A 25,657-nucleotide genomic window follows, 5' to 3' on the forward strand; every position below is an offset into this window, starting at 1 on the left:
CATAAACTATTTCTATTTCATAAGACAACAAGAATGGTCATCATTCTTCTTTCCGTATTGTTTTGAATCTGAAATGTCAGACTAACGTTTAAGCCACGTGTTGATAGAGTTTGGAGTCAATTACTTCCCCTTAAGGAGTCTGCTGTTAAATAGTTCAGCTTACCACTGCAAATCAATTTATATTATATTTTTAATTTAGCTGAATTTTAATTGAAACGATAAATTTGGACTTTGGAAATTAATTCTCAACTTCTGTTTTGTGTTTATGACTTGATGTGAAATATAGTATGTAATAGATTAAAGATGGCAGCTGCAGTTGCGCACAGTCATAAATTTTCAGTGGCGGAAGTAAGTTATATACGTAAACAATTGCTGGCGTTTTATGATGCAAATAAGAGGAACCTACCATGGAGAAATTTGGTAAGTTTCTTACATGCATTTTCTATAAAAGTTTTGAGTTCATCCTACAGTTCCCGATTTTCTGAAACTTTTCACCATTTAAAATTTTCAATATTTTTATTTTTTAATTTTTTTGCAAGTTAGGCGTTAAAAATACCTACAATCTCAAGTTAACAAACGTTGTGTATCCTATAAAAAACCTTGTGATGCTGGTGCAATATCCTTTAATAACTCTACGCTTCTCATTGCCGCCATCAACAACATAGTTGAGAGAAACAAAGTGATATTCTTTGGAATCGACTTTTTGTTGTTTGGTAACACTATCTTTTCTCTGTAATAATAGCTGTCTGTCTGTCTGTCTGTCTGTCTGTCTGTCTGTCTGTCTGTCTGTCTGTCTGTCTGTCTGTCTGTCTGTCTGTCTGTCTGTCTGTCTGTAACGGTGTTAACCATACGAACAATCTTCAAATGTGATATAGTTTACTAGAACCTATTAGCCTTGTGAAAGAAATGTTTTTTTACAAAAAGGTTGTGCAAGGTTTGAAAACGAGAAAAGGTTGGACACATGTTGAAAACTCATAATCGATGCTCAATGTAACTTGCTTTCCTCTCAATTTTTTTTGATTCTGCTGAATTTTTTAAAATAACTTTATTTCGATTCAGAAAGTTCTACATGTATGTATTCTCCCTCTCTGTTATTAACATAATTCAAAAATTTTGCAATCAAAAGCTTATATCAAAAAATCTATCTATTTCTCAAGCACCATATTTGTTAAGTTTTTTTAAATCTCTTTATCTTTCCTCCTCTGATTGTGTAGTTTTTTTTTAATATGCTATGTCTACTAAAAGATAGTAATGAGTTTAATTTTCAACGTGCATAACCTTGATCTCTTTCTTCATCATATAAATTTTTCCTCCATATTAATAATTTTGTATTCTTCAATAGCATTAAAGAATATTCAAGAACATAATTTTAACCTGATCTTTTTTGGATTAATCATTTATAGGCAACTTCCATTGAACATTTAGACGAGAAAGCTTATTCAGGTATAGGGATTTTACTTTATTAAAACTGCGATTTTTTCTATATACATGCATACATTTTGTATTAGAAATATCCGGTAAATCTATCCATTTACTTTTTCAAATTTCTCAATATTTTGCGAGTAAAAGTACATAATCTCACCGTCAAGTTGAAAAACATTGTTTCCTTTAAAGATGCGTACAGCTTTTTATAAAAAAAATAATCGAATAATGAGTGGCTCTGCACACTACTAATCAAAGTTGTTTAGTGTTCCCCTCTCTCAGAAATTAAAAAAATAATAAGTTTGAGTACTGTAGATTCGAAAGTAACAAACTAATTGTTGATGAACTCGAGGTATGCAGAGTCAGGGGATCAGGGCCGTGGTCAATGGGGAACTGGAGACTCAACCTTTTTTTCCCCAAAAAAATCCCCAAAAGAAAAAATATCTCACACGAAAAGTCTTTTAATGAAATTTTAGCCTGTAGCCTTAAAATTTAGAGTGCATTTTATCTGATCTTTTTATCTGGTTTGTATTATCAAATTTTCTTTCAAATATGAAGGATCAAATGCGAAGGATTGCCTATAATTTTACAATTTCTTTTCTCCAAGAGAAACCTATGGCTACGCATCTGCCTCGGACCTGATTTACTTTAAACTCAGTTTGATATCGAATTTGTTCGTTTTGTTTTTATTGCTTTAATAAAAATCTACCATTGCTCTTATAAAAAACTATTGAAGTCAAAAGATGAAAAGATACGTAAATTTAAAACTCACTTTAATCTTTTCATACAGAATTTTTGATCTGTTGTGTTGTACTGAGGTATGCAGTTTTTTAAGCAGTATGTCTACAACACAGTTAATCACTAACATTTCAATTTTCTTTAGTTTGGGTATCTGAAATCATGCTCCAACAGGTACATTAGTTCAAACTATAGCTTTAAGTATGCCACAGTGCAAGAAGATGTTGTTGTTTTGATATAGGCTCATCATAAAACAGAGTCTGATTTATTTTTGTTTGAGATTGTAGATGTGCCTTATTTTCAATATTTGTGACCATTGACTCTTTTCAAACGTTTTTATTTATAATACGAGCGTAGGAAAAAAGCCCCTTTACCAAATAAATCCGAGATTTTATTGGTGTATACTGAGCTTAATTGCCAGATAATTAATAGTTGTAATGAGATAATTTTTTGTTCCTTCATTTCAGAAAAACTTAACCTAAAGTGCTCACCCTTTAAATTTTTTAATCTTTAATTTAGACTCAAGTGGCTACAGTAATTGATTATTATAATCGATGGATGCAGGTACATGTTTACCCATATTCAGCAAAACAACTATTCGTTGTGTTTCACCAATTATTCAACTGTTGCAGTCACCTTTACAAACCCATAGATTTAGATATGTTTGTAGAGCATCACGCAATAGTTAGAACCGTTTGGGAATAACACATAAGAGTTTATTTTTGCGAATATGCCCTTTCTGTAAATCGAAACTTTTGATGTAAGACGTGTTAAGATGCAAACTTTTTTGAACTAAATCGACAGAATTAGATTTACTTAAAAGAATTTTGGAAAAAATTTTTTTTTGCGGCATTTTAAATTTTGCAAAGGTATATCAATTTACGAAATTTTGATCGCCATTTATTTTGGCAACAAAATATTTTATCCAAGTAGAAAAGTAATTCCTGTATTTTATATTGACTAGTCTGTGAAAAATTTCAATGTTTGTTTGTTCTCAGATTGCTCTGCTGTAGATATTTCGGAGATCTGTTGTAGATATTTCGGACATCGATATTTCGTGCATCTGTGCGGTATGCTGGACTGGCTCAATTAAGTGTGATGAAATTTGACCTGCGAAAAGTGTTTGAAAAATACTAAATGATTTATTCAAATTTGGCACAGTAAAATCAACACTTAACAATGTGACACTTTAATAAAGTAGTAGGAAAAATACACAGAGCCGCCCTTTTTTATCTATCGTATTTTGTGTTTCCGTAGCACGACTTTTTTCTTGCGGACAGACAGATGACATACGGCTATTAATAATTTTGAAAAGACAGGGTAACGCCCTCAAATATCTTGATACTAAACGATCTTTTCCCCGGGCGTGTTAATGTAAGAGAATGTTCTTTTATTTAGAAATGGCCGACGTTAGAAAAACTAGCAGATGCGAACCTAGAAGTACAGAACCTTGTTATGACAATTTTTGTTGGTGGTCTTTTGATTAGTGGTCTTAAAATTGTTAAAAAATTACAAACTGAAACGTGAAAACGCTATTTTTATTACCTGGATCTAAATTACTTTAAAAGTATTAAATTATTTTTTTAGGAAGTGAATGAAATGTGGTCAGGACTTGGTTATTATTCCAGAGGAAGAAGATTACACGAAGCCGCACAGAAGGTATAACTCACAAAACTTCTGGATGGTATTGATTACCGCTGATTACCGTTAGCCAGAGTACCCAGCTATGCTCTCAACTCAATGTTAGTTTAGCTCAAGCAACGCTGAGTCACAGCAGGCAAGATTACTGTCAATATATCTCCGAAAATGTTAATTGGCTATTGTCTGAATGAATTAAATCATTTTTCGCATACTTCTTCTGTCCATCCTTTGGCATTTGTTTCTGTATATCCGGCAAATTTATCAGCATCATTACCCCCTAATATGAACCTTTTAGTCTTCCAAGAGAAAAAGAAGTTTCTCTTTCCTTTTATTTTCTTTCTGTCGCTTTTCTGAGGGTGATAATACACGGTAACTTCTTTCTCGAACACATGCTCAACATCTCCCAATTGATTTTTAACATTTTTGCCACTGTTAACGCAGCAGTCATAATATAAAATCGAAAAAATGTTAAGTTATAAGTTATAGTGTTACAAAGTTACATTAAATGTGTTTCAAGGGAAAAACGAGCTTAGTTTTCAAACCTTTTTTTCAAATTTGTGATTCAACAGCAGATCTGGCGAGATAAGCTTTTGTGTCACCACGTAATATGTGCACACGCATATCCAATAACCCAATTATCGCTACGTTTCCGACTCTTTCACGAACGTCGGAGACGTCGCATAGTGTGGACTGATTATATGGAGTAATTCGTTATTAAAATTAAAATTTTAGTGTTGGGGTGTGTGACCAACGTCTGCATCAAATAACAAGCATAATCTCCTAATGCACTTTCATAACAAGAAAATCAAAAGCAATGTTTACATTTTGCCATATTTTTAAAAGAAGATTTTAACCATGTTAGCAATAACGTTGGTTTGTTATCTGCCGTAGGTAGAAGCAGCTTTTGTGATCCTTGGTAACGTATTAACCTTTATCCTTCACTCTTTTATGGATTTCTTGTTCGTATTAAGAAAGCCTGTAGCTAATGCACGCCTTTTTAACAAGGTTGGTGGAACTTTTTACCAACACCAAGTATTAAGACTAACGTATTAACCCTGTACTAAAGCATCGAGTTCTACTCTTTGTTCATTTTTCATCTGTTTTTATCTTTCACTCTTTTATGGATTTCTTGTTTGTCTCTGTTATAATAGCCGTATTCCGTCTGTCTGTCTCTGCGCGGACCCCCCGCTGAGTTAGAAAATGATGTTACGGAAACACGAATATCAAGTGCGATATATTTTTATCCACTTTGTTGCGACGGGTAAATTGAAAGGACGGGCAAACCCGTGGATTTTTCCTCTGGCTAACGACTAGTCTATATTATAATACCCGTATACGTCTGTCCGTCTGTCCGTCCGTCTGTCTGTCACGCAAAATGGTAGCTTAGCTGCAAAAGTAGCGAGACGCATGGAATGCGGTATAAAAAGGACGGGCGAACCCATAGAATTTTCCACGGTCTAACGACTAGTATTAACAAAACCTGTAACTAATGCACGCCTTTTTAACAAGATTGGTGAAACGTTTTACCGATTCCTAAGTATTAAGATTATACTTTCATTCAATTTATTTCTCAGGTACGCAAGGCTGGTAAAGGCATGCCACGATCATCGAAAGAGTTGATGAAAGAACTACCAGGCGTTGGCCGATACACAGCTGGTATTATTCCCAATTATGATAGTAGCTTATACAGTTAAAACCAGCTATAATCAGTTTTTTAAAATCTTCCTTTTTGTCATACATAGGCTAAATGATTTTATGATTCTGTTCTTGATACTTTTTATTATTATATACGCCTTTTTCTGTTATTTAGCGATAACTTTAGGAACTAAGAATGACTTTATTCGGTGCAACAATCTTTTCAAACTACGCTAACTTTAAAAGTAACAAAAACGGTTGCCTAACACAAAGTGAAATCCTAATCTAAGAGTGAAATGCACTGATATTTATTTTCGTTTCTTATTTTGTTTTAAAAATTTCAGCCAATACTGGCGTTCTATTCAAATCGATCTATTTCTTAAATTTGAATGTCGAGAATATAAAGAACACGCTCCATTTTTAACTTTTAAATTTTGTTAGAAGGGCGTTCGTTTATTGGAGACGGGCGTTAAATAAAGACTGGACACTTGTAAAAGAACTAAGAAATTTGAAAATTCATTTTTGAAAAATTACATTTTCATTAAAAATATTATTTATTTTGAAAAACTATAATTTCATCATAAATTCTGGACAAGTAAATTGCTTGGATGAGAAAAACCCTAATAAATGCCCTTTTTCTGACTGAAAAAGGGGGCGTGCATTGGAGACGGGCGTTTAATAGACACTAAGCATTTATTACGCCATTTACGATAAACAAACTGCTCTGGAGAAAATTTGTTTCGAGATAGTGAAATTTTGATATAGCAGTCGTTGACTAATGTAGGGTTTGTTATTGTGTCACTTTATATTATTAAAAATTTTTTTTTAGGAGCTATTGCGTCGATAGCTTATAATGAGGTAGACTGACATTTTTCAAAATACTAAATTCTATATGACTTAGAAAATGATTGATTTATTTCGTAATATTTAGGAGCATCCTTTGTATTCTTGCAACTTTGTAAAATTATCTTTTAAGTAATCTTTATGTTAAAATGTGTACGCCTTTTCGAAACTAATAACGTGTACTTAAAACCAAGCGAGTTGTACATATTTATATCTGTTAGGTCACTGGAGTAGTTGATGGGAATGTCATTCGAGTGTTGACTAGACTAAGACTGATAGGTGCTGACTCAGCATCTCAAAGAGTAACTGAACTAATGTGGTAAGAATGGTTTTCCATATGTTTTAAAAAAAATGCTTTTTATAAAAAATGTGTATATACATTGAAATGTGAGCGGACAAGTTAAAGTAAGTTTCAAACGTTTTAGCAAATGTGCAGCCTAAATCTTCTTAAAAACAAAGTAAATTGTCAAAAAAAAAAAAATTGACACCCAAGATTTTTTTTTTAACTGCTAAAATAAGAAACAACGGATTAATTGAATTTTTGGCATTTGATTCCCACGAAAAGCAATGACGTTAATATAATATTTGAGACATGAAAAGAAGCAACATTCTGCTTCCTTTCTTAAAGTTTTAAAAAATAATATAGCAAACAAATATTTCCTCGTGTTTTATCAAATACAATAAGAATTTACTTACCCAGGGAATTGGCCAACACCGTTGTTGATACAAGCAGACCAGGAGACTTTAACCAAGCTATGATGGAGTTGGGAGCTACGGTTTGTACACCAAAATCTCCAAGCTGCTCAACCTGTCCTTTGTCCAAAGTTTGCAAGGCTAAAGCACGGGTAAAGATGAGAATTTAGTTTGTAATTACTTGGCGTTGATGTTGTTATTTTGCCCTTTGAATATTATAAATAATATCATGTCATAAACTGTTGCTAGGCTATATTTCGACACCTACAGCTGTTATCGAAGGGCTATCGGGTTGATCACAGCTGTAGGTGTCGAAATATAGCCCAGAATAAATTCTCTTTTTATTGATACTATTATAGTATTCAATGACTGGAACAGATACGTGGTAATATTTTTAAAGTTCGATTTCCCTTTTTTGACTTTGTTTGTCTTTTTGAATGTTCCGTATGTTACCTTGGTCGATGTTATTGATTTTTAGACAGTTCATACCGAAAACAAAACACAATCTAGTATATTTTCAAGTTCTTTGAAGAAAAACTCAGATGATAATAACTATACAGACCCACTCGATTTAACTGACCTGGAAGATGGTTAGACAGTTTTTCACGCGTTTAAATTGTGCTATCTTTGTCCTTATAGAACAGGATAATCTAAGTTTCTTTTTTATTTGTTTTATTCGTGTATATGTTTGTATTGTTTCTAGTGGCAGAATGCAAGTATTGCTTCACAGGAGAAACTAAATGGCGACAGAGGTACTTAATATTTCGCGGGCATTTGATTTTTGTCTCACTTTTTGCTGCGTTTTGAGGGATCATCAATTTTGAAATACTTGGTAAAATCAGAAGGGAAATAGTGTAAAACTAGTCGTAAGCCCGTAAAAAAATCCACGGGTTTGCCCGTCCTTTTTATACCGCATTGCGTGCGTCTCGCTACTTGCGCAGGTAAGCTACCATTTTGCGTGACAGACAGACAGACGGACGGACAGACGTATACGGTATTATAATATAGATATTTTTCAAAAAAGAATAAAAATTTAAACTTCGCAAATAGCGAGTTTCTTAGTGACTTTCTCGGAAACTAATTTTCACGAAATTGGCGAAAATTCATAAAAATTTCGAAAAGGAAATCCAACAAAAATTAATTTTCTAAACTAAACGTTTAATGTTAGCTACAGCGGACCCTCTCTAAAGCGGACATGCTCTAACGCGAACAATTGTATCAGACGAAACGTTGTGTTTGAACAATTTGTTACAGAAACTCTCACAGCGCATTTTCTCTGAAGCGGACACTATAAAACGACCACTTTAGAGCGATGAAGTCAACTTTCATAAGTAAAAATTGACATTCTATATTATTCGCTTAATTTTAACAAATTTACAACACTTGTTCATTTGAAATACTTTTTTCCATTTTTCAGTGAATAGCTTTCTTTTGACCAGTAATACTTGCGCCGTTAGACAATAAATAAAAGCCACAAAACTCTTAAACAGATCTAAGCTAATTTTAGATATGTTAAGATCAAACTTCATAAAGCGAACGTCTCTTTTTGTTCTACAAGTGTCTGCTTCAGGGGGCCTTCACTGCATGCATTTATGTTGTCAATATAGAAGAAAAACAAGTTGAAGATAGCGGATTTGATTTATATTTGTGTATTTTCAGTCTTGGCGTTTTAAATTATCCTTCAAAAGTAAAAATGAAGCCAGCGAAACAAGAAAAGGTAGCTTTTTTATGTTTTTTTTTTTACCTTTCTTGCAATGTAAAAAATAGTATGTTTCCTAATTAGACTGAGGCGAAACTTCTTTTCAACACTAAGAAAACCTCTTACATCCTGTAACAAGATAGAATACAAGATAGAATTTATATCTTTTATAGTATTTTGCTGTTGTGATTGAATGGAATAAAAAATTTCTTCTCGTTCAAAGACCTAATAAAGGTATAAATTACAATTATCTATCTCTGGTATTTTTCTCGATCAGACAATTTTTAACTGAATACCATATTACAATCAGCCGTTTGTCCTGACATTTTCACGATGCAACTGTCTATCGTGACAATTTCACGATGCAACTGTCTATCATGACAATTTTACGATACAACTGTCTATCATGACAATTTTCACGATGCAACTGTCTATCGTGACAATTTCACGATGCAAATGTCTATCATGACAATTTTCAAGATGCAAATGTCTATCATGACAATTTTCAAGATGCAACTGTCTATCGTGGACATTTTCGCGATCCAACTGTCTATCGTGACAATTTTCGCGATGTAACTGTCTATCGTGACAATTTTACGATGCAACTGTCTATCGTGACATTTTCGCGATCCAACTGTCTATCGTGACAATTTTCGCGATGTAACTGTCTATCGTGACAATTTTCGTGATGTAACTGTCTATCGTGACAATTTTCACGATGAAACTGTCTATCGTGACAATTTTAACGATGGAACTGTCTATCGTGGACATTTTTGCGATCCAACTGTCTATCGTGACAGTTTTCGCGATGTAACTGTCTATCGTGACAATTTCCCGATGCAACTGTCTATCGTGACATTTTCGCGATCCAAATGTCTATCGTGACAATTTTCACGATGTAACTGTCTATCGTGACAATTTTACGATGCAACTGTCTATCGTGACATTTTCGCGATCCAACTGTCTATCGTGACAATTTTCGCGATGTAACTGTCTATCGTGACAATTTTCGTGATGTAACTGTCTATCGTGACAATTTTCACGATGAAACTGTCTATCGTGACAATTTTAACGATGGAACTGTCTATCGTGGACATTTTTGCGATCCAACTGTCTATCGTGACAGTTTTCGCGATGTAACTGTCTATCGTGACAATTTCACGATGCAACTGTCTATCGTGACATTTTCGCGATCCAAATGTCTATCATGACAATTTTCGCGATGTAACTGTCTATCGTGACAATTTTCGCGATGTAACTGTCTATCGTGACAATTTTCACAATGCAACTGTCTATCGTGACAATTTTCACGATGCAACTGTCTATCATGACAATTTCACGATGCAACTGTCTATCCTGGATAATTTCACGATGTAACTTTCTATCATGACAATTTCGGAATGTAACTATCTATCGTGACAATTTCACGATGCAACTCTAAATTGATTGGTTAAACATGGTATCTCTTAGGAATTTGAACTAAAATATTTGACCTAATACAGAACATAAAAACAAAGTGGGTTTTCCTTTTGTGTTTGTCGAAAAAAAAAATTTTTTCAGGAATTTATTTTGACGCTTAAGCCAAAAAGTAATTCTTATGAAAATAATTTTTCAGTTTACCACATGTAAACATTTTTCCCTATAGAGAACCTGTCTATCGTTCTCATGGACTCTTTCACGAGGTAATAGGCTATCGCAGGAGGCCTGTAACAATTTCCTTTTGTATTTCCAGGGCTGCTAGCTGGTTTGTGGGAATGTCCATTATTTCTTGTACAGGAGGAAAAGAAAAAGAAAAATGAAACTGAGAAAGAAACTCTTTCAAATCACCTGTTTGAGCGTTTCGATATTCAAGGTTATGATTCCGTTAAATATCTGGGCGAGGTTAGTGAAGTTTTTTAAAAAGTTACTAATCAATCATGTAACGTTGTGTTTTTTAGATTTTACGTTCACAACAATGGACGCAAGGGTGCATGCACAGGGGCAGGAATTGTAAACAACAAACCGCCGTTATCAATAAAATCTAGTAAATAAAAAAGCTTAAGTTGAATTTTTTAAAGCATATTGTTACTGAAAAAAGAAGTGAAAAGCTAAGAAATTAATTTTAGTGCTTCTCGTGTTGTGTGTTCTTAAAAAAAAATATTATAATAATTAGCTAATAGTTTTAAATGTAGTCCTCCTTTCTGTAAACTTGCGCATGCGTTAGTAAAGTTTTGTAAACAAAGTAAACATTGTTACGTTTCTCTTACTAGTAGAAGAAAATAAATAAAAAAAATTCAATTCAATTTTAATTCTTGTCATAAAATTAACGGTGTAAAATTTTGAACTTTTTTTGAATAGTTTTTGTTTTTTGTGCAGATCGTTCACGTATTCTCGCACGTACATCATACATATGTGACTTATCATATTCAGTTACCGGCTAAGCTGGAATTGCGGTGAGAAACGTTTTTGTGTATTGTTACTTGGTGTATCTACCATATTTTGGACGACTTTTCGCGTGCGTTACAATGTTTTTATTTTACGTTTAGCTCAATGGACTTGTGCGCGCATTCCTGTAGGAAGAAAATCAAAATAAAATCACAGTAATAAAAGAATCATTAAAAAAACGAATTAGTGAAATGTTTTTTAAAAAGAGGAGGAAATAAGTGTTTTTTGCATTTTGTGCCCACCCTGATATAAAATCTCATACAAAATGACAAATCTTCTATAATCTTCTACAATCACATACAACCCTACCTGAAAATATAATTTCTCATACAAACTCCTACTTTTTTAGATTTTCATTTAACCAAAATTTTGTTTTTAACATTTCTTCGGACCATCAAATAAAAATATTGTAGTCTCTAGCACTTGGCAGAAACTCTGATATTTATTTAATGTAATTCGAAATACTTTTCATCCATTCTTTCCTTTTTTACATGAATTATGTATGTTATACAAAATTAGCAATTTTTAAAGTGAAAGTTTAAAAAGAGTTTCCTACACTCTCCTACTTTTTTGTTTGTTTTTTATCAATTTGATTGCGTAATCTCACACAAATGAACGGAAAATTTACCTACAATCTAAAAATGAGAGATAAAAGTATGGTGGGCACCCTGTTTAACCGTATCTATGAATTTCAATAATCCTGTTATTTCACCTACCTAAATGCGTGCACATGTATAAAACAGATAAACTTTGTAATTCTTGTAAACATGGGCAATATATATGTTATATATTTCCTAATTTTGTTTTGTAGTGAAAAGATGGCGCAGTGTGCGACCTGGTTAACACGTGATGAAGTGCTGCAAGGTGCTATTTCAACTGCTGTAAGAAAGGTGAATGGAAACTAGGTTTTGATTTTGATAACGGGACCCTGATATGTGATTATGATTATTGGTTGGTGATTACGATTCATCCTACACGACAGCAGTTATATTTATATATATCCCTCAAAAAAAAGTAGATTTCCACACGAATGTGCTATCTATCCCAGCACCACTTTTGGATTCCTTTTCTTTTGCTAGGTCTTTGTTGTGGCTGCTTTTTAACGCATGCTCCGCCAACAGGAAATTGTGTCAGCGTTTTTCACCAGTATTTCTCACCGGTATTATTTCTCGATACATGCTTTCACAAGATGCGTTGCTCTGTGGTGGGTGCCCTGTGGTGGGTGATACCTTTTTGCGATTTAATGGCAAAAAGTTTAAGGGCATCCATGAAGTACAAATGAAAGCGTACAGCGGCGTCCAAGATGGAATAAGAAGCGATCGTTAATATTACCTACATGGGCCAAACTTGCAAAAATAAGATGCAGTACCACTTAATCCAGCGTTACTTTACCCTCGTACTCCGCTGAGGGAAATTGTATTGTGTGGAATTCTTTACGATTATCTATTTTTTTATTTCAGATCTTTAAATTATACGAAGCAGGTAACAAGGTAAGACTTATTAAGAAAATCATTTGTTTACTTGAAAATTAGTTTACACGAAAAATTTATCCATTAAACTTTCGTCTGTAAATTAATGGTCTGTAGATTATCCCTTGAAGTGATTTAAACAATAAATTGTGTTCAAAGAGAAAGACATTAGGGTGACCCAATATTATACCAAAATTCAACAAAAAACTTTGCTATTGAGCAGGTTATAGTCATTTTTGTGCTGAGTCAGCAAATTACCGGTCTGTAATTTGTACAAAGTTTGAATAGTAATATCTTTCGAACGTTACGTTTTAAAGACATGGTTCTTACATTTTTTTGATCCACTCGATCTCCTCTTTCCAACCATGTATAATATGACATACAAATGTGAAATTATTTTTGTGCTGAGTCAGTAAATTACCGGTCTGTAATTTGTACAAAGTTTGAATAGTAATATCTTTCGAACGTTACGTTTTGAAGACATGGTTCTTACATTTTTTTGATCCACTCGATCTCCTCTTTCCAACCATATATAATATGACATACAAATGTGAAATTATTTTTGTGATGACGTCATTTAATTTGGTCCTATAATTTGGGACCTAAGGAACAAGTTTAAATCAAAAAAATCACTTTTAACTGATTCTGCAGCGTTCACTTAGAACGGATAGATTTAAACCTAAACAAAGCGGACACTAAATGACAGACGGGTATTCTTTTGCACTAATTAAAGCAACAACATAATCTCTTAATTCACAATCCTCGTTAAATTAATTTCTGCCTAAAATTATATTTTTGACAAGATCTCTATGACCTGGACAATTTGTTCCCCATGTTATGCCCATATATATTCCATATATATTCATTTAATGTAGTAAATCTCTAATTTTCAGACTGGTGTAAAACGAAAGAGAAGCGAGGCAACACACAAACAACGTACATTGGATAACATGCTGACAAGAGTTACGAAATAATTCTTTGTATAAATTTCACCTAAGAACGCGCTTTTAATATGGCACATGCATTTGCAATCTTTTGTTACTGCGTTTTACCCGTTTAATTTCGTGTCGTTTCAAAGAAAAGACAAATATGCAACTTGTTTTAACTTTCACTGTCATGCGTATGCATATGTGTTTTCAAATTACTCGACTGATTAATTTGCCATCACATTTATACGGCGTCTCACCAGTATGAATTCTTGCATGTTCTTTCAACTTACTCAAAACATTAAATTGTTTTCCACAAACATCACATTTATATGGCTTCTCACCAGTATGAATTCTCTCATGTTCTTTCAACACAGTAAATTGTTTTCCACAAACATCACATTTTTCTGTCTTTGACTTCGAGCTATCAATGTAAATATTTCCCGTGGAACTTTTCAAAGTTATTTTTCGGCTGCGACAAAAATGCTGATGTCGAGATTAATATCTGCGAGAACTGAAAGAAATTTCACATCCATCACACCGAAACACTTCACCTAAAATAAAATAAATTTTTTATCACAATGTACAAAATTCTTTATAACAATGTACATTACTTATTCGTTTCTTAACTATTTTCGCGCCAAAATAAAATTAGAAAGACTTTTCCCAAAAACCATAAATTGAGCCCCAGCCCGCGGTTTTTTATTTGTTTAATAAATTCAGCTCGACAATGCTATTGTATAGAGTGCAAATATATTTAATACCTTAAGGAAAGAAATGTTGTAAGAAATTTTTACGATTTTGCACCCTACTGGCAAAATTAAACTTCGTATTTGTTTAAAAAAATAATGAAATTTCGAAAATATTTTAAATTCTAGGAGACCACTAGTACAACGATGATTCTTAAATAATGTATTAATACTTTTGATTAACATTTTTAGATTTTAATCGCAAAACGAGAAGCGAGTATTATGAAAAGTACTATCCCATGTCTGCCACATAAGATGAAGCGTTTATTTTTAGTCACAGAGCGCCAAACGCACAAAAACAAGCCAGTAATCAAAAAATTACTTATGCGTAACTTCAAGGAAAAATTCACAACATATGGGTGTTCGTAGTAATTTGCCCATGCATGCGACGGTTTTGTAAAAACAATAGAAAACATGACCGCCATCAGGCGGACGATAAACATTTTTATCCACATAGAAAATCAAAATGTATGCTTTACAATTTTTGTAAACTTGACGCAAAGCTATAGATTTCGAAGAAATCCTTCCCTATCGATGTAACTGTTTTTACATCTATTAATTTATGTTATTGGAAGCTCTACATTTAGCTATGCCCCACTATGAATACATTCTTATTGTACACACATGCTAAATGTTATGCTAAAATAAAATTCCGACTATTCTCTCCTACTTATAAGATCATCTGGCATTGTGTAAAATCATCTAGCTGATAAAACTAGAAGCGGGCGATACAGGTTTTTAGCCATTCTGATTGGCGCTCTTGATGGCGGGCCTATATGGAGCGGTATTGCCATCGTCAAGATTAAATGTTAGCTTAAAATGTTAACAAGCACACAAGAAACGTTAGAAATGATTATCTAACTCCTACGATACATTTTTCGATACATTTCAAGATAAGAAACAACAACAATGTCAAGTTTTACTGTTGAAGTACCCAAATTTAGCGTCAACACATTTGTCAGTAAACTTCTTCAAAAAAAGCTGGTAGACGGTTAAAAAATATAATAATAATCAATTACTCCATGTTGTACTAAAAAAATCGCCCTCAGTTATTGCACCTTAAACCTCGGGCGATATTTTACGACACAGCCCGGCGTAAAATAGAATGATAAATGCAGCACACTGAAAAGCAAATCTATACGACTTGCATACATGCTTTCTGTTAAGCATTTAGAAACTTTCCTATCCTTTGATTTCTGAATTTCTTGGAGTTTTCACTCCAAAAAGTTTTTAAAGGATTATATCAGCTGATATAGACCAGTCAATGAACATAACCTACAGGAAATGAGAAAAGGTGGAAAAAATCATATCCAGCGTTCTTCGAATCTCGTATTCTTAGAAAATATTGATAGAAACGTCCAAAATTTGTTTGGAATACACCTTTCCCGAATTTCGTAAATTATAATACTTTTGACGTCATAATTTTATAATGGTTCTATGCTCTTCAAATACGGATATTTAGATAGAATATCAAATTATCATGACAAAACTGAAGTTTTTAGAGCAAAATAATATTCTGTTTGGATTTTATTTAGATTTAAAGAAAATTATTATTTTGAAAACGAGTAAGCTCGACTATACTATACGAATGGTAACTAAAAGCGAAATTTAAAAAAGAAAAAAATGCGTTGAATGAAAGTTTGAACGCGATCAAACTTTTCATTCAACATTTACAGCTTCATCCAACACATTTTTCGTGTTGGATGCGTTTGACCACTTTTTCATCCAACATTACGCAATGATGTTGTCATTCTATTGCAATCAAATGCACTTTGAACGTTAAAACGTTCGAATTTCGATTATTGTGAAAAATATTTATTACGTCAATATCAACTATTTATCTGCCAATATTGACAGTGCACCTACAACTATAATTTCCTGTGGAGTTATTAAGTCTTGCAATGTGACCAAGTACAATTTCAAAGTCCTCCAAAGACATCCGAAACACTGATTTGAAGCTAAATCGATCTTAAATAATTAGTTCTTTATAATAGTCGCATATGCTCCTAACTCGTCCTTTTTTATTTTTTATCCATTTTCTGCTCCCTAGGATATATTTTCGGGGGGAGTAAATTTGTGACTTATTACATGATCCGCGAAATTTTTGAGAAATTGCAATGTCTGAAATCTCCACTTCCACAAGCGTTTGTACTTTATCATCACTGTTTTGTAACCTCCCGTCTTCCCATAAAATTGAGATATGATCTATTCCATATTTCTCTCGTCATCTATTACTGAAGTATTTACTTTTTCGCCTGGCTTGGCTTTCCTGGCTGGTTGATTTTGATCTCGTGTGGTAAATTTAAATTAATTGGTTTAAGATGTTTCGAAAATAGATTTGGCTGCTTGTCACGAGAGCTAATTTTGCCATTTTTGAAAATATAGTCAAAAATGTCTAATTAAGTCCTCGCAAATTATTAAAAAATGGCTGATCCGCGAAAGTAAGCCACCACGAAATGCACGATTTTCGCGGGTAAGCTTAACCGGGAAATTTAATCCCCGTGAAAATTTATCATAATAAAGTAGCCAGTTATAAGTTCAAAAAAAACAATACAATGAATTTACCAAACTTTACGATACACAACAACACCGCACGTTAGTTGGACAGCGTCATAATGGCGTACAAACCTAAGCTGGTAAGTAGAAAGCCCGCCCCTAAGTTTAGACCCCTGGGTCTTGGTTAAATTAAAATAATTAAGCCTTGTTAATTAATTAACTTGAACTTTCCGGTCTTAACCAAAATATCTTTAAATAACTTCGTGAAATATAAAATGTATATCGGTTGGGGCACAGACCTTGCAAGCTCAGTGTGTACTTTCGACCTCGTATTTCACAGTACAAACATCCAAACCGGTCAGTATCCGTTTATTACAACAAAACATACGGACCTAATAAGCTAATAAATTTGTGACGTCACGACAATCTCTATAAAAATCAGTCGAAAAAGGAGGAGAAGAAAGACTGCCCGTGTTAATAACATCTTGAAGGTAGAGCATTTCCGCTCAATTGTATAATTAACAGAGATTTCCATCCGTTTTTTAGGATGCTAAGGACAGTGCGAGAAAATAAATTGTATTTGCGTACCTATATTTTTGACGTCAGATTTTGTGCCATCAGAAAGCGCTTTTCCCAAATCTCTTGCATAATCACCTCCATACCATACTAACAATTCGGTGCCAGCAGCTACATCTTTATACAATCGATAATATATTTCACCGTGATATTGAAAAGCTTTCAGGTTTTGCTCTTGTTCAGTTCGCGAGCAATTTATATACCTCATCCAATTTCCATAACTTTCATCTTCACTATTAACGTAGGAGACAATCTTACAATCCTTCATAATCTACAACACACGCAGGAAATAGTTACGTTGTATTTGGGAAGAGAACATTTAGGAGTATACACTACACTCCCCCAAGTCATTGTACTTCTTTCTTTAAAAAACAGATACCTTTTAGGACTGCTAAAGCTTAAACAAAAACTAAGCCAATTATTACCTCCCACATGTAGCTTGTATCAATGTCATCCAGGGTATATCTGGTCGAACTTTTTTACCCTGGTAAGGTCCAAACCCAATGCCACTTTTTTATTATTATTATGTGGGGAGCCATGTTACTAGATAGAGCTGTTTGTTTAGATAATCACGTATAATTAGGACGGTATACGCTAGCTAGCTAGCTAGGTTGGTTTCAAATAAAATCCATCACAATTGTGCGCAAAAACCTAGCTGTAAATAACAAGCTTTAGCCAGGCTTTTCTTTCACAATAACAACATACACACAACATTTAAAAATGAAATATTAGCTACCTGGCTACTTTTTTATGATTAGTCAGCTGCTATTTCACCTTTTTCGCTTTACCACGGATTATGTTTACAATTCGCGGGCTTCATAAACAAACGAGATTACCCACAAAAGCAAGTAAGATTCTCGGAAATGTCGAGTCTAATTTCCGATTCAAAGAAAAATTTAACTTTAATTTCCCCTGTTCCCAGCGCGGAGGCTCGTGTTCTTAGGGCTTTTGCCTTTTTTAACACGGGACAACCTCATCCCCAGGGTTTTGTGGCCCCAGAGCCGTTATTACGGAGTGGCTTGCTGCTATCAACTTCATCAACGAAACAAAATGCCCTGGGTACAAGGTTAAACACGGGGTATACAAAAACACAAGGCACGAGGGGGCAAGTGTAGAGATAGAGAAATGTTCCTTCTGGCACAGTCGACGTCGACCAAAGGGAAATTCCCAATAATGCCAGTCACCAACACAAAATAATATGAATATGCCAATAACCAACACATAATCATATTAAATGCCAATAACCAACACATAATCATATGAAATGATATATATTCATATTATACAGAATATGAGTAAAGGGAAATTCCCTTACTCAAAATATAACCACGCCAGAAAAATTGTTGGTTGGAATCAGAAATATAATAAAGATGTCCATCAATGATCATCTCATAATGCCTGATCGAATAGTCCGTGCTAATTCGTAGCTTTTTACTTTTAGGCTACCTACCCACCCTAGCTACAAGATATATATTTTATGTCAATGTTGTGTCTCTTGAACCTGTGTTAAGGTATATACAACAACTTAAATGTTAGGTGCCTGATCATGTAGCTAGCTATAACCTAGCATTTGTTTTGCAGAACTTTAAAGTGAATATCATCAAACTGGCTGGACACTAATGTTCGTACCCGATCATTTCAAAACTCAAGAAATGTGTACTGCCGTAGTTCGTGAACATCCCTGGTCATTAATGTTAGTACCCGATCATCTCAAAACACAAGAAATGTGTGACCGAGCAGTTCGCGAATATCCTAATATTATCGAGTACGTTCCGGATCGTTTCAGAGCCATGGTTACCCGAAGCCCTTAAAATAAATGACTGAATATTGCGACGAGTGCGAGATTGGACTTGATAAATATGATAGATGCAAATGTGGACGGAGGCTAATTATTTATGGAAAAATGCTCTGTTGGCAACACTATATCATGTATATAACGTATAACGGAGGAATATGTCCTTGTAAAAAACCCTAGTTGAGGGTTCAATTTCCATAAATAAAAGGATGTTCAAATTTTATGGAAATAATATTGAAACCAGGGATTTCTATAGTGAACCAAGAGTACTTGATATTAACGATGATCAGCTTGAGAATATCGTGCTAAGCGATCCCATCCAAGCTTATAAGAATGACAGCAGGATATCATCGTTATTAATTCGAACACCGAGAGGTCTGTATAGCAATGGTGCATCCAGATATGACGATGGATCTTCGCTTACCATGTCATTTTATATACATCAACATCCAGAATGGCTTGAAAAATACAAGTGTATTCTGGCTAGGATCGAGAAATATATGGTAGTGAATTTTCAACCTCACCTGTTAAAAATGATAAATATATTAGTACCAAGGTCAAGGAATGGGATAGCAAAGTAACAACTGATTTCTATGACAAACAAGTACCTACGCGACAACCTTTATTTATCGACAGGGATCTAAAAATTATATGAAGGTCTTGCTTGAAGAGTGTAAATATAAGTCTATACAAGAATCTTTAAAAATTCGACATGTTATCGATTCAGATGATGACGAAGAAGAACCATTTCTTGTAATATAATAAAACCTGATATATCATAAATGATTTAAAAAAAGAAGCGAGAGAGCTGGGTATTAAGGGGTACTCCACCATGAAGAAGGCTGAAATTATAAAGGCGATTCATAAAATAAAATATAAAGATATTGCTATACAGACCGATAGTCCATACTGCAAACCAAGCTCGGATATAGCATCAATGAAGATCCTAGAAGAGTACATCAGAGGCCTCGAGGCAAAGCAGAAACGAACCATTATATATGACGGAGATTTCATGGTTGATGCAACTACCGGTGAAATACTTGGTGTCAATTAGTGTTTTGTACAAAACATTAAATTATGAATAAGTCGGCGGCTCATCTAGATACCGCTTGCATGTTGAATAGATTAAAGTTTTTTCATAAACTCCTGTTTGCCTTCCTCGCGTCCCTTCTCGACCAGCTGTTGTCTCTCACGTTCATTAAGCGACTCTACGATTTTTCTGGTTCTCTGACGTATTTGCTCCTTGAGCAGCATATAGCGTTGCTTTTCCTGCATAATTAAGCTAAATTCCATAATCACTAATAACTCCATTCTCCACAACTCTACTGATAAGGTCGATAACGGAGTTGAGTTTGGTCTCCGCCAGCAACCTTATACCCTCATGCTTCTTGCTTTTGACATCTAACCTCTTACCAGCATTTTTCAGACCTGCTTGGCCCAATCCCATAGCTATGGTGATGCCACCCATAGCCACGGCTAATGGTACGCCAATTCCGGATAATATGCTACCAATGCCAACGCTTGAAGTTATTACACTTACCGCTAGTAATCCATGATCGGTGTATCTAACCCACGTACCATGCATTTTGAACTTTTTAGCTAGCTTGTCCCGCTCTTTAATCTCGGCACACAGGTATTGTTCCACTTCTTCTATTTTTTAAGCCTGTATACATGCCTCTCATTTTCATGATCTGGAGCACTCGGTGGTAAGCTTGGGTAAAGTTTTGTAATATCTGTCATTATTTATTCTATATACACGCGCATCGTTAGTCCTACGAATAAAACGTTTTTATCGTGGTGATATTCATCTGTAAACATGAAATTTAGGTGATCACTGGATCCTTTAAGGGGGATATAAACAGGGTTAGGAAAAGTCCAAACAAGCATATCTCCCCATCTTACCTCTTTGGTCGGAAGCATAGCCAGTATCTTGGATTTATTACCATCCAGTAGGCATCTTTCTTCATCTAACTGAGGGCAAACAAGTCTAAGCCTCTGATAGACATCGGTCTTGTATAAGCTATCGTGGTCGCCTTTAGTGAACATTGATAAAGTATCAAAATTATATCCCATAAGATCCGTCAGTGTTTTATCTACTATTGCAACGTAACCGTTGCTAACTCTTACTTTACACACTTCGTTCCTGAGTACAAAAAGTTTGATCCTTCCTCCCGCATGCTCGTTGACTATGACAGCGATATCTTCTATTCTATATAGGCCTTTCTCGATCGTAATGAGAGTTTCAAAGACCCCAACGGTAAAATCCCCATCATTGGTCGATCCGGGTGCCGCTTTATAAATCTTGATATTGTTCTTTTTTTCGAAAAGGTTCAGCCATGTAGCTTGGATACTGATGGATTTCAGACCGATTCTCGTGTCCTGTCCTAGGTAGTCTTCAAAAATCGTAGGCTTCTCTATATTTGTGACATACAATTGCTTCATTGTTTCTTTTAAAAGAAACAATGAATATATGTAGCTATAACCCCGCGAGGCGAGTGGCCTCTCAACGTAATTAACTTGGAGTATCAAGACCTCTACGTGAGTATGACTCGGCACATTTTCGTGGCCTTCCCACAGTTTACCAAGTACCCAATCAAAGTTCCTACTAATCTGTTGAACGATCCCGTGAGTTTAAATTGGAGGGGCGAGCCTTGGACTAATGGAACATTCAGGTGAATTTCGCTTCTCATTGCGCGACAACGGCGTTGCGGATCTCTGCCACGCACATGACTGGCTCCGTACCCCTCGTTAACGCCATTTTCAAATTTCATATCTATTACCACATGCGTTGTATCCTCGCGAAAATGAAGGTACCCATTCTATACGAGGGAGGCTTTTCTCAGTACGATAACCCCTATTCCACCTCGGGGTATGCGCAGGTATGTCGCGAGTATGGTGCGGATCCTAATAGCCTCTACAAGCTTAAGGCAGTCATGTCGTCGTTAACCAACGGCCGTTGGTGGCCGTAGGTTGATGTGGGTTGGGCCAAATTCATCATACCAACCTACCAAGGTCTGACATCGGAAGGCCTGACAAAATTGAGTGAAAGTATACGCGTCTATGTTGTCTTATTGCTAGGATACCAAGCGAGTGTCAAGGCATCCTTACTCGGTTCTGGTGTGGATAACTATACAACAAGGCAAATCTTATTGCAGAAATTCGAGGATATGGTTTAACGTAAGAAAAACGTAGGTCAAGACATTATCGAGTTTCAAAAGGTGCTCCAGTATGCACGGACTCCAGTAAATTTCGCTGTAATGCCCAGCGTATACATGCTACCCTCCAATATGGACCTTCACATTGGAAAGATTGTAGGGTATAACAACAACGTCCTCTGATGTAGGTGTCGGTGTGGAGCTAGACCTGAATACCAAAGCTGTCAGCCAAAGTTTTATCATCTCCAGCTATCTTCATCAAGGTGTCTTTGATGTTCCTCAGCTGAGTATGAATGTTGGAGGCTAGTATGCCGCGTGCTTCTGCAGTAGCCTCTTTTTGACCTTGGAGTTGTTCTAGCTCTTTCTTAGCCTCGGCTATATTCCCGTCCCAGATAGCTAGCTGTTCGTTGGATACTCCGGGTGTGTTAGCCTTCTTACCCTCAAGCTCTTTGATATTCCCCTCTATTATCGTGATCTCATTCTCGTATGAAATCATCTTGCTTGTCAGGATTTTCAGGCTACCCCGGATCGCCTGAAGCTCAAGGTCAAGCCCCCTTCTCTCGCGATCGCTGAAGCCATCAAACTCATGCATAAGGCTCTCCGTGGCATCGACGACGTTCCTGAGCTCCCCCAACGATTGCATCGAAATATTTCTCAACCTTCTCGTACCTGTTAATGAGCCTGTTCACCCAGCCCTTTTTTGGCTTGGTATAATCGGTAAAGCCCAGGTTTTGTAGGCGGCGCACACCTAGATCCTTCTCTATCGCGGACGCTTTCCTAATTTCACCTTCCTTCGTCGTGAGCTTTATTCCATCGTAAAGAAGCTGGTTTCCTTCTACCTAAAACATGTTGTAATACCTCGCACTCGGCTCTCCCAGCTCCCCACTAAGAGCTTCGTACAGGCTTTCAACCTTCGAACTTTTCAGCATTTCCCTTGCCGTTGTGGTGTCTGTCTCAGTCGCTTCTATCCCATTCTCCTGGGGTGTAGTGCTTGTTCCGGAAATATCCTCAGGCCTAAGAATTTCGCTTTCACTGCTGAACTCATCAGGCTTGTCTTGGATATCTGTTTCTTCCGTAAAGTCATATCCTGGATTATCCATAGTTTATTTCAATCCACAATTGTCTATTAATAAATGTACGGAACTATCTTAAATCTGCATAGGGAAATCAAGACTATGTTTGCTATGAAAGGCAAGAGGCATAGAGTGAAAGTATCTCATATACCAAGCACCATTGGTGCCAATGAAGATTTGTACGTGGATGTACCAAACATGGGTAAGGATGATGTAATTTTCCCCGGCTCAATCAAGTTGCTTTTCGACCTCGAGCTGACTGGTACGAATACTAAACGAACCATAGTCTCTAATATTGGCAAAGCATTGGTACGAGGCTTACGTATTACGCTGAATGCTAACGAAATTCAAAATATCGCCGACTACGATGTATTCAGTGTGTACAACGCCCTGTGGATTTCAAAACTCAATAGAGAGAATAACTTAATTTTGGAAGGGATTAATCCTAATGATGGCACAATTAGAGCCCTCCAGGTAGGGGCGTCTGACCATGTTGGAACAAACGAAGAGAAGGCCATAGCCGCAGCGTATGGAAAGACCTTCGCAATACCTCTTGGCTCCATGTTCGAACTCACGAGGGATCTCCCATTCTACCAAGCAGGCTTACACGATAGACTACAGTTTGTGATTCACTTCGCTTCATATGGTGACGTTATAAAGGATGCCGGAACCCCAGCGGCGGTCTCAACAGCCGCGAAGGCAGCCGATTCTTCCTACAAAATAACAAATATTTGTTTGCAATTCGACAAGGTGACAAACGAAGAGCTCGCAAGTGCGATGATGTCGAGAAACTCGAGATTGGCTCTACCATACGAGCGGATACTTAGGAGCAAAGTGGTGACCATAAAAAAAGGCTTCCACCTCCTACAATCTACAACTCGATACGCCAAGCAAGAGTCTTAAAGGTGTCCTACTACTATTTAAAGATATCAATGCAGATAAGCCATATTCTGGGAATAATGAGAAATTTTATAATCCAAAGATCGAGAAGATCTCTATTACCGTGGAGGGTGAGACGAATGAATTGTATAGCCACGCGATGTTGCCTCGTGATCATCTAGAACTAGTCGCTGAGCTCTTCGGATCCCATGATAGCATAGTAACCATCGGGCAGTTTTTCACGGAGAGGTATGGGCTTTTTATCGACTTCAGAGCAACACCCGATCACAACCTACACGGGAGCGGAAGACCTTTAAAGAGGTTGTCGGATGGCATAACCCTCCACATCACGAAAAAAGCCGACGGTACAGGTGATATTAGATGTTACGTATATCTCTTGATGGACGCGCAATTGAATATCCTCGACGATCGTTTTCATTCAGTAGAATATTAGGGCCATATATTCAGCATCACGCGTTATTCTATAGCTCATAAACTATAGAATAAACATGGCAACAATCAGCGTTCTCGTAGCAGGCGCTGCTATAAATGCATTAGTGTTCAGTGGATCAAATTTTCTATTCAGCAAACTCAGCGGCCATAGCGACGAAGAGCGCAGACGACATGACAAGGCTATCGAACAACTTGAAGCGGCTTAGGCCCAATGGGTACGTGACAGACAAGCTCGCATTGATTGGTATAATCAGCAACGGGAGCTTAAGCGTCAAGCTGGTGAGAGTCTTAAAGAACTTGATGAAGGCATGCGACAGTACTATATCGCCACGATTAAGAAGGCTCAAAAGCTCTCTGATTTTTACACACCCTCCAAACAGCAACAAGACGGTGAGCTGACGTTCGTTCTAGGCTCCTCGGTGTTGCGGTATATAAGTGGGCGTAATCGTTTTTGATATGTAATAAATATATCATAAGCAAAGCATATTGTTACTAAGGAAGAGGTTGAAAAGCTAAGTCATATATATTACCAACCAGAACATCTATGGACTGGACGGAAAGCGATCAAATTACTCGCTGAAAAATCTGGTCTTTCCAAAAAGAAAGTCCTACATTGGCTATCTCGTCAGTTGCTCTGGCTCCGACATATCAAAGGCCCGAAAAAGATCAATTACCCGCATTTCACCATTACAAGACCGAACGAAATGCATCAATTTGACTTGCTCTATATGCCACATGATAGAGGGTATGGAAATACGTACAAATACATTTTGACGGGTATTGACGTTGCCTCAAGGTATAAGGTCGCGAGACTCCTGAGAACCAAAAAGGCTAGCGAGGTCGCCGAGATGCTCAAGGACATTTACAAAGCAGGACCTCTCCGATATCCTAAGACTTTCCAATGTAATAACGGAAGTGAGTTCAAATTGGACGTGACAAAGCTCCTGGAAGGTAAAGGAGTGGAAATCAAGCGGGCAACTACCAAGTACCA

The 25,657-nt window shown here is 36.0% G+C and overlaps 2 protein-coding genes across 3 annotated transcripts; one reads left to right on the forward strand and one right to left on the reverse strand.

Moving 5' to 3' along the window:
• Window positions 1-101: 101 nt before the first annotated feature.
• On the forward strand, window positions 102-13,588 carry LOC130630443 (adenine DNA glycosylase-like). Of its 2 annotated transcripts, XM_057443934.1 has the most exons (19): window positions 102-420; window positions 1,404-1,443; window positions 2,306-2,334; window positions 2,680-2,724; window positions 3,559-3,600; window positions 3,748-3,819; window positions 5,376-5,457; window positions 6,266-6,294; window positions 6,501-6,598; window positions 6,980-7,124; window positions 7,451-7,562; window positions 7,676-7,724; window positions 8,632-8,689; window positions 8,845-8,905; window positions 10,404-10,552; window positions 11,027-11,103; window positions 11,907-11,985; window positions 12,556-12,585; window positions 13,458-13,588. In XM_057443934.1, exons 1-19 carry the CDS (start codon window positions 304-306, stop codon window positions 13,536-13,538), a joined length of 1,395 nt encoding a protein of 464 aa, XP_057299917.1. In that variant the 5' UTR covers window positions 102-303; the 3' UTR covers window positions 13,539-13,588. The 2 variants fall into 2 exon arrangements, 1 of the variants encoding a protein (XP_057299917.1); XR_008982074.1 differs by lacking the exon at window positions 11,027-11,103.
• Window positions 13,589-13,700: 112 nt separating this feature from the next.
• Window positions 13,701-14,682, reverse strand: LOC130630043 (zinc finger protein 486-like). The gene is made up of 3 exons (XM_057443442.1): window positions 14,562-14,682; window positions 14,032-14,044; window positions 13,701-13,962 (listed from the first exon to the last, which is right to left on the reverse strand). Exons 1-3 carry the CDS (start codon window positions 14,680-14,682, stop codon window positions 13,701-13,703), a joined length of 396 nt encoding a protein of 131 aa, XP_057299425.1.
• Between the last annotated feature and the right edge of the window lie 10,975 nt (window positions 14,683-25,657).

The sequence above is a fragment of the Hydractinia symbiolongicarpus genome, chromosome 2 (genome assembly GCF_029227915.1).
Source record: "Hydractinia symbiolongicarpus strain clone_291-10 chromosome 2, HSymV2.1, whole genome shotgun sequence".
Classification (NCBI taxonomy): domain Eukaryota; kingdom Metazoa; phylum Cnidaria; class Hydrozoa; order Anthoathecata; family Hydractiniidae; genus Hydractinia; species Hydractinia symbiolongicarpus.

Bases quoted from the DNA above. Each gene is read 5' to 3' on its own strand.
- LOC130630443 (XM_057443934.1), top strand. From the start codon at position 304: ATGGCAGCTGCAGTTGCGCACAGTCATAAATTTTCAGTGGCGGAAGTA. The intron at 6,295-6,500 runs GTAGACTGACAT...TATATCTGTTAG, and splicing joins CGTCGATAGCTTATAATGAG to GTCACTGGAGTAGTTGATGG. The intron at 6,599-6,979 runs GTAAGAATGGTT...TTACTTACCCAG, and splicing joins AGAGTAACTGAACTAATGTG to GGAATTGGCCAACACCGTTG.
- LOC130630043 (XM_057443442.1), bottom strand. From the start codon at position 14,682: ATGTTTATCGTCCGCCTGATGGCGGTCATGTTTTCTATTGTTTTTACA.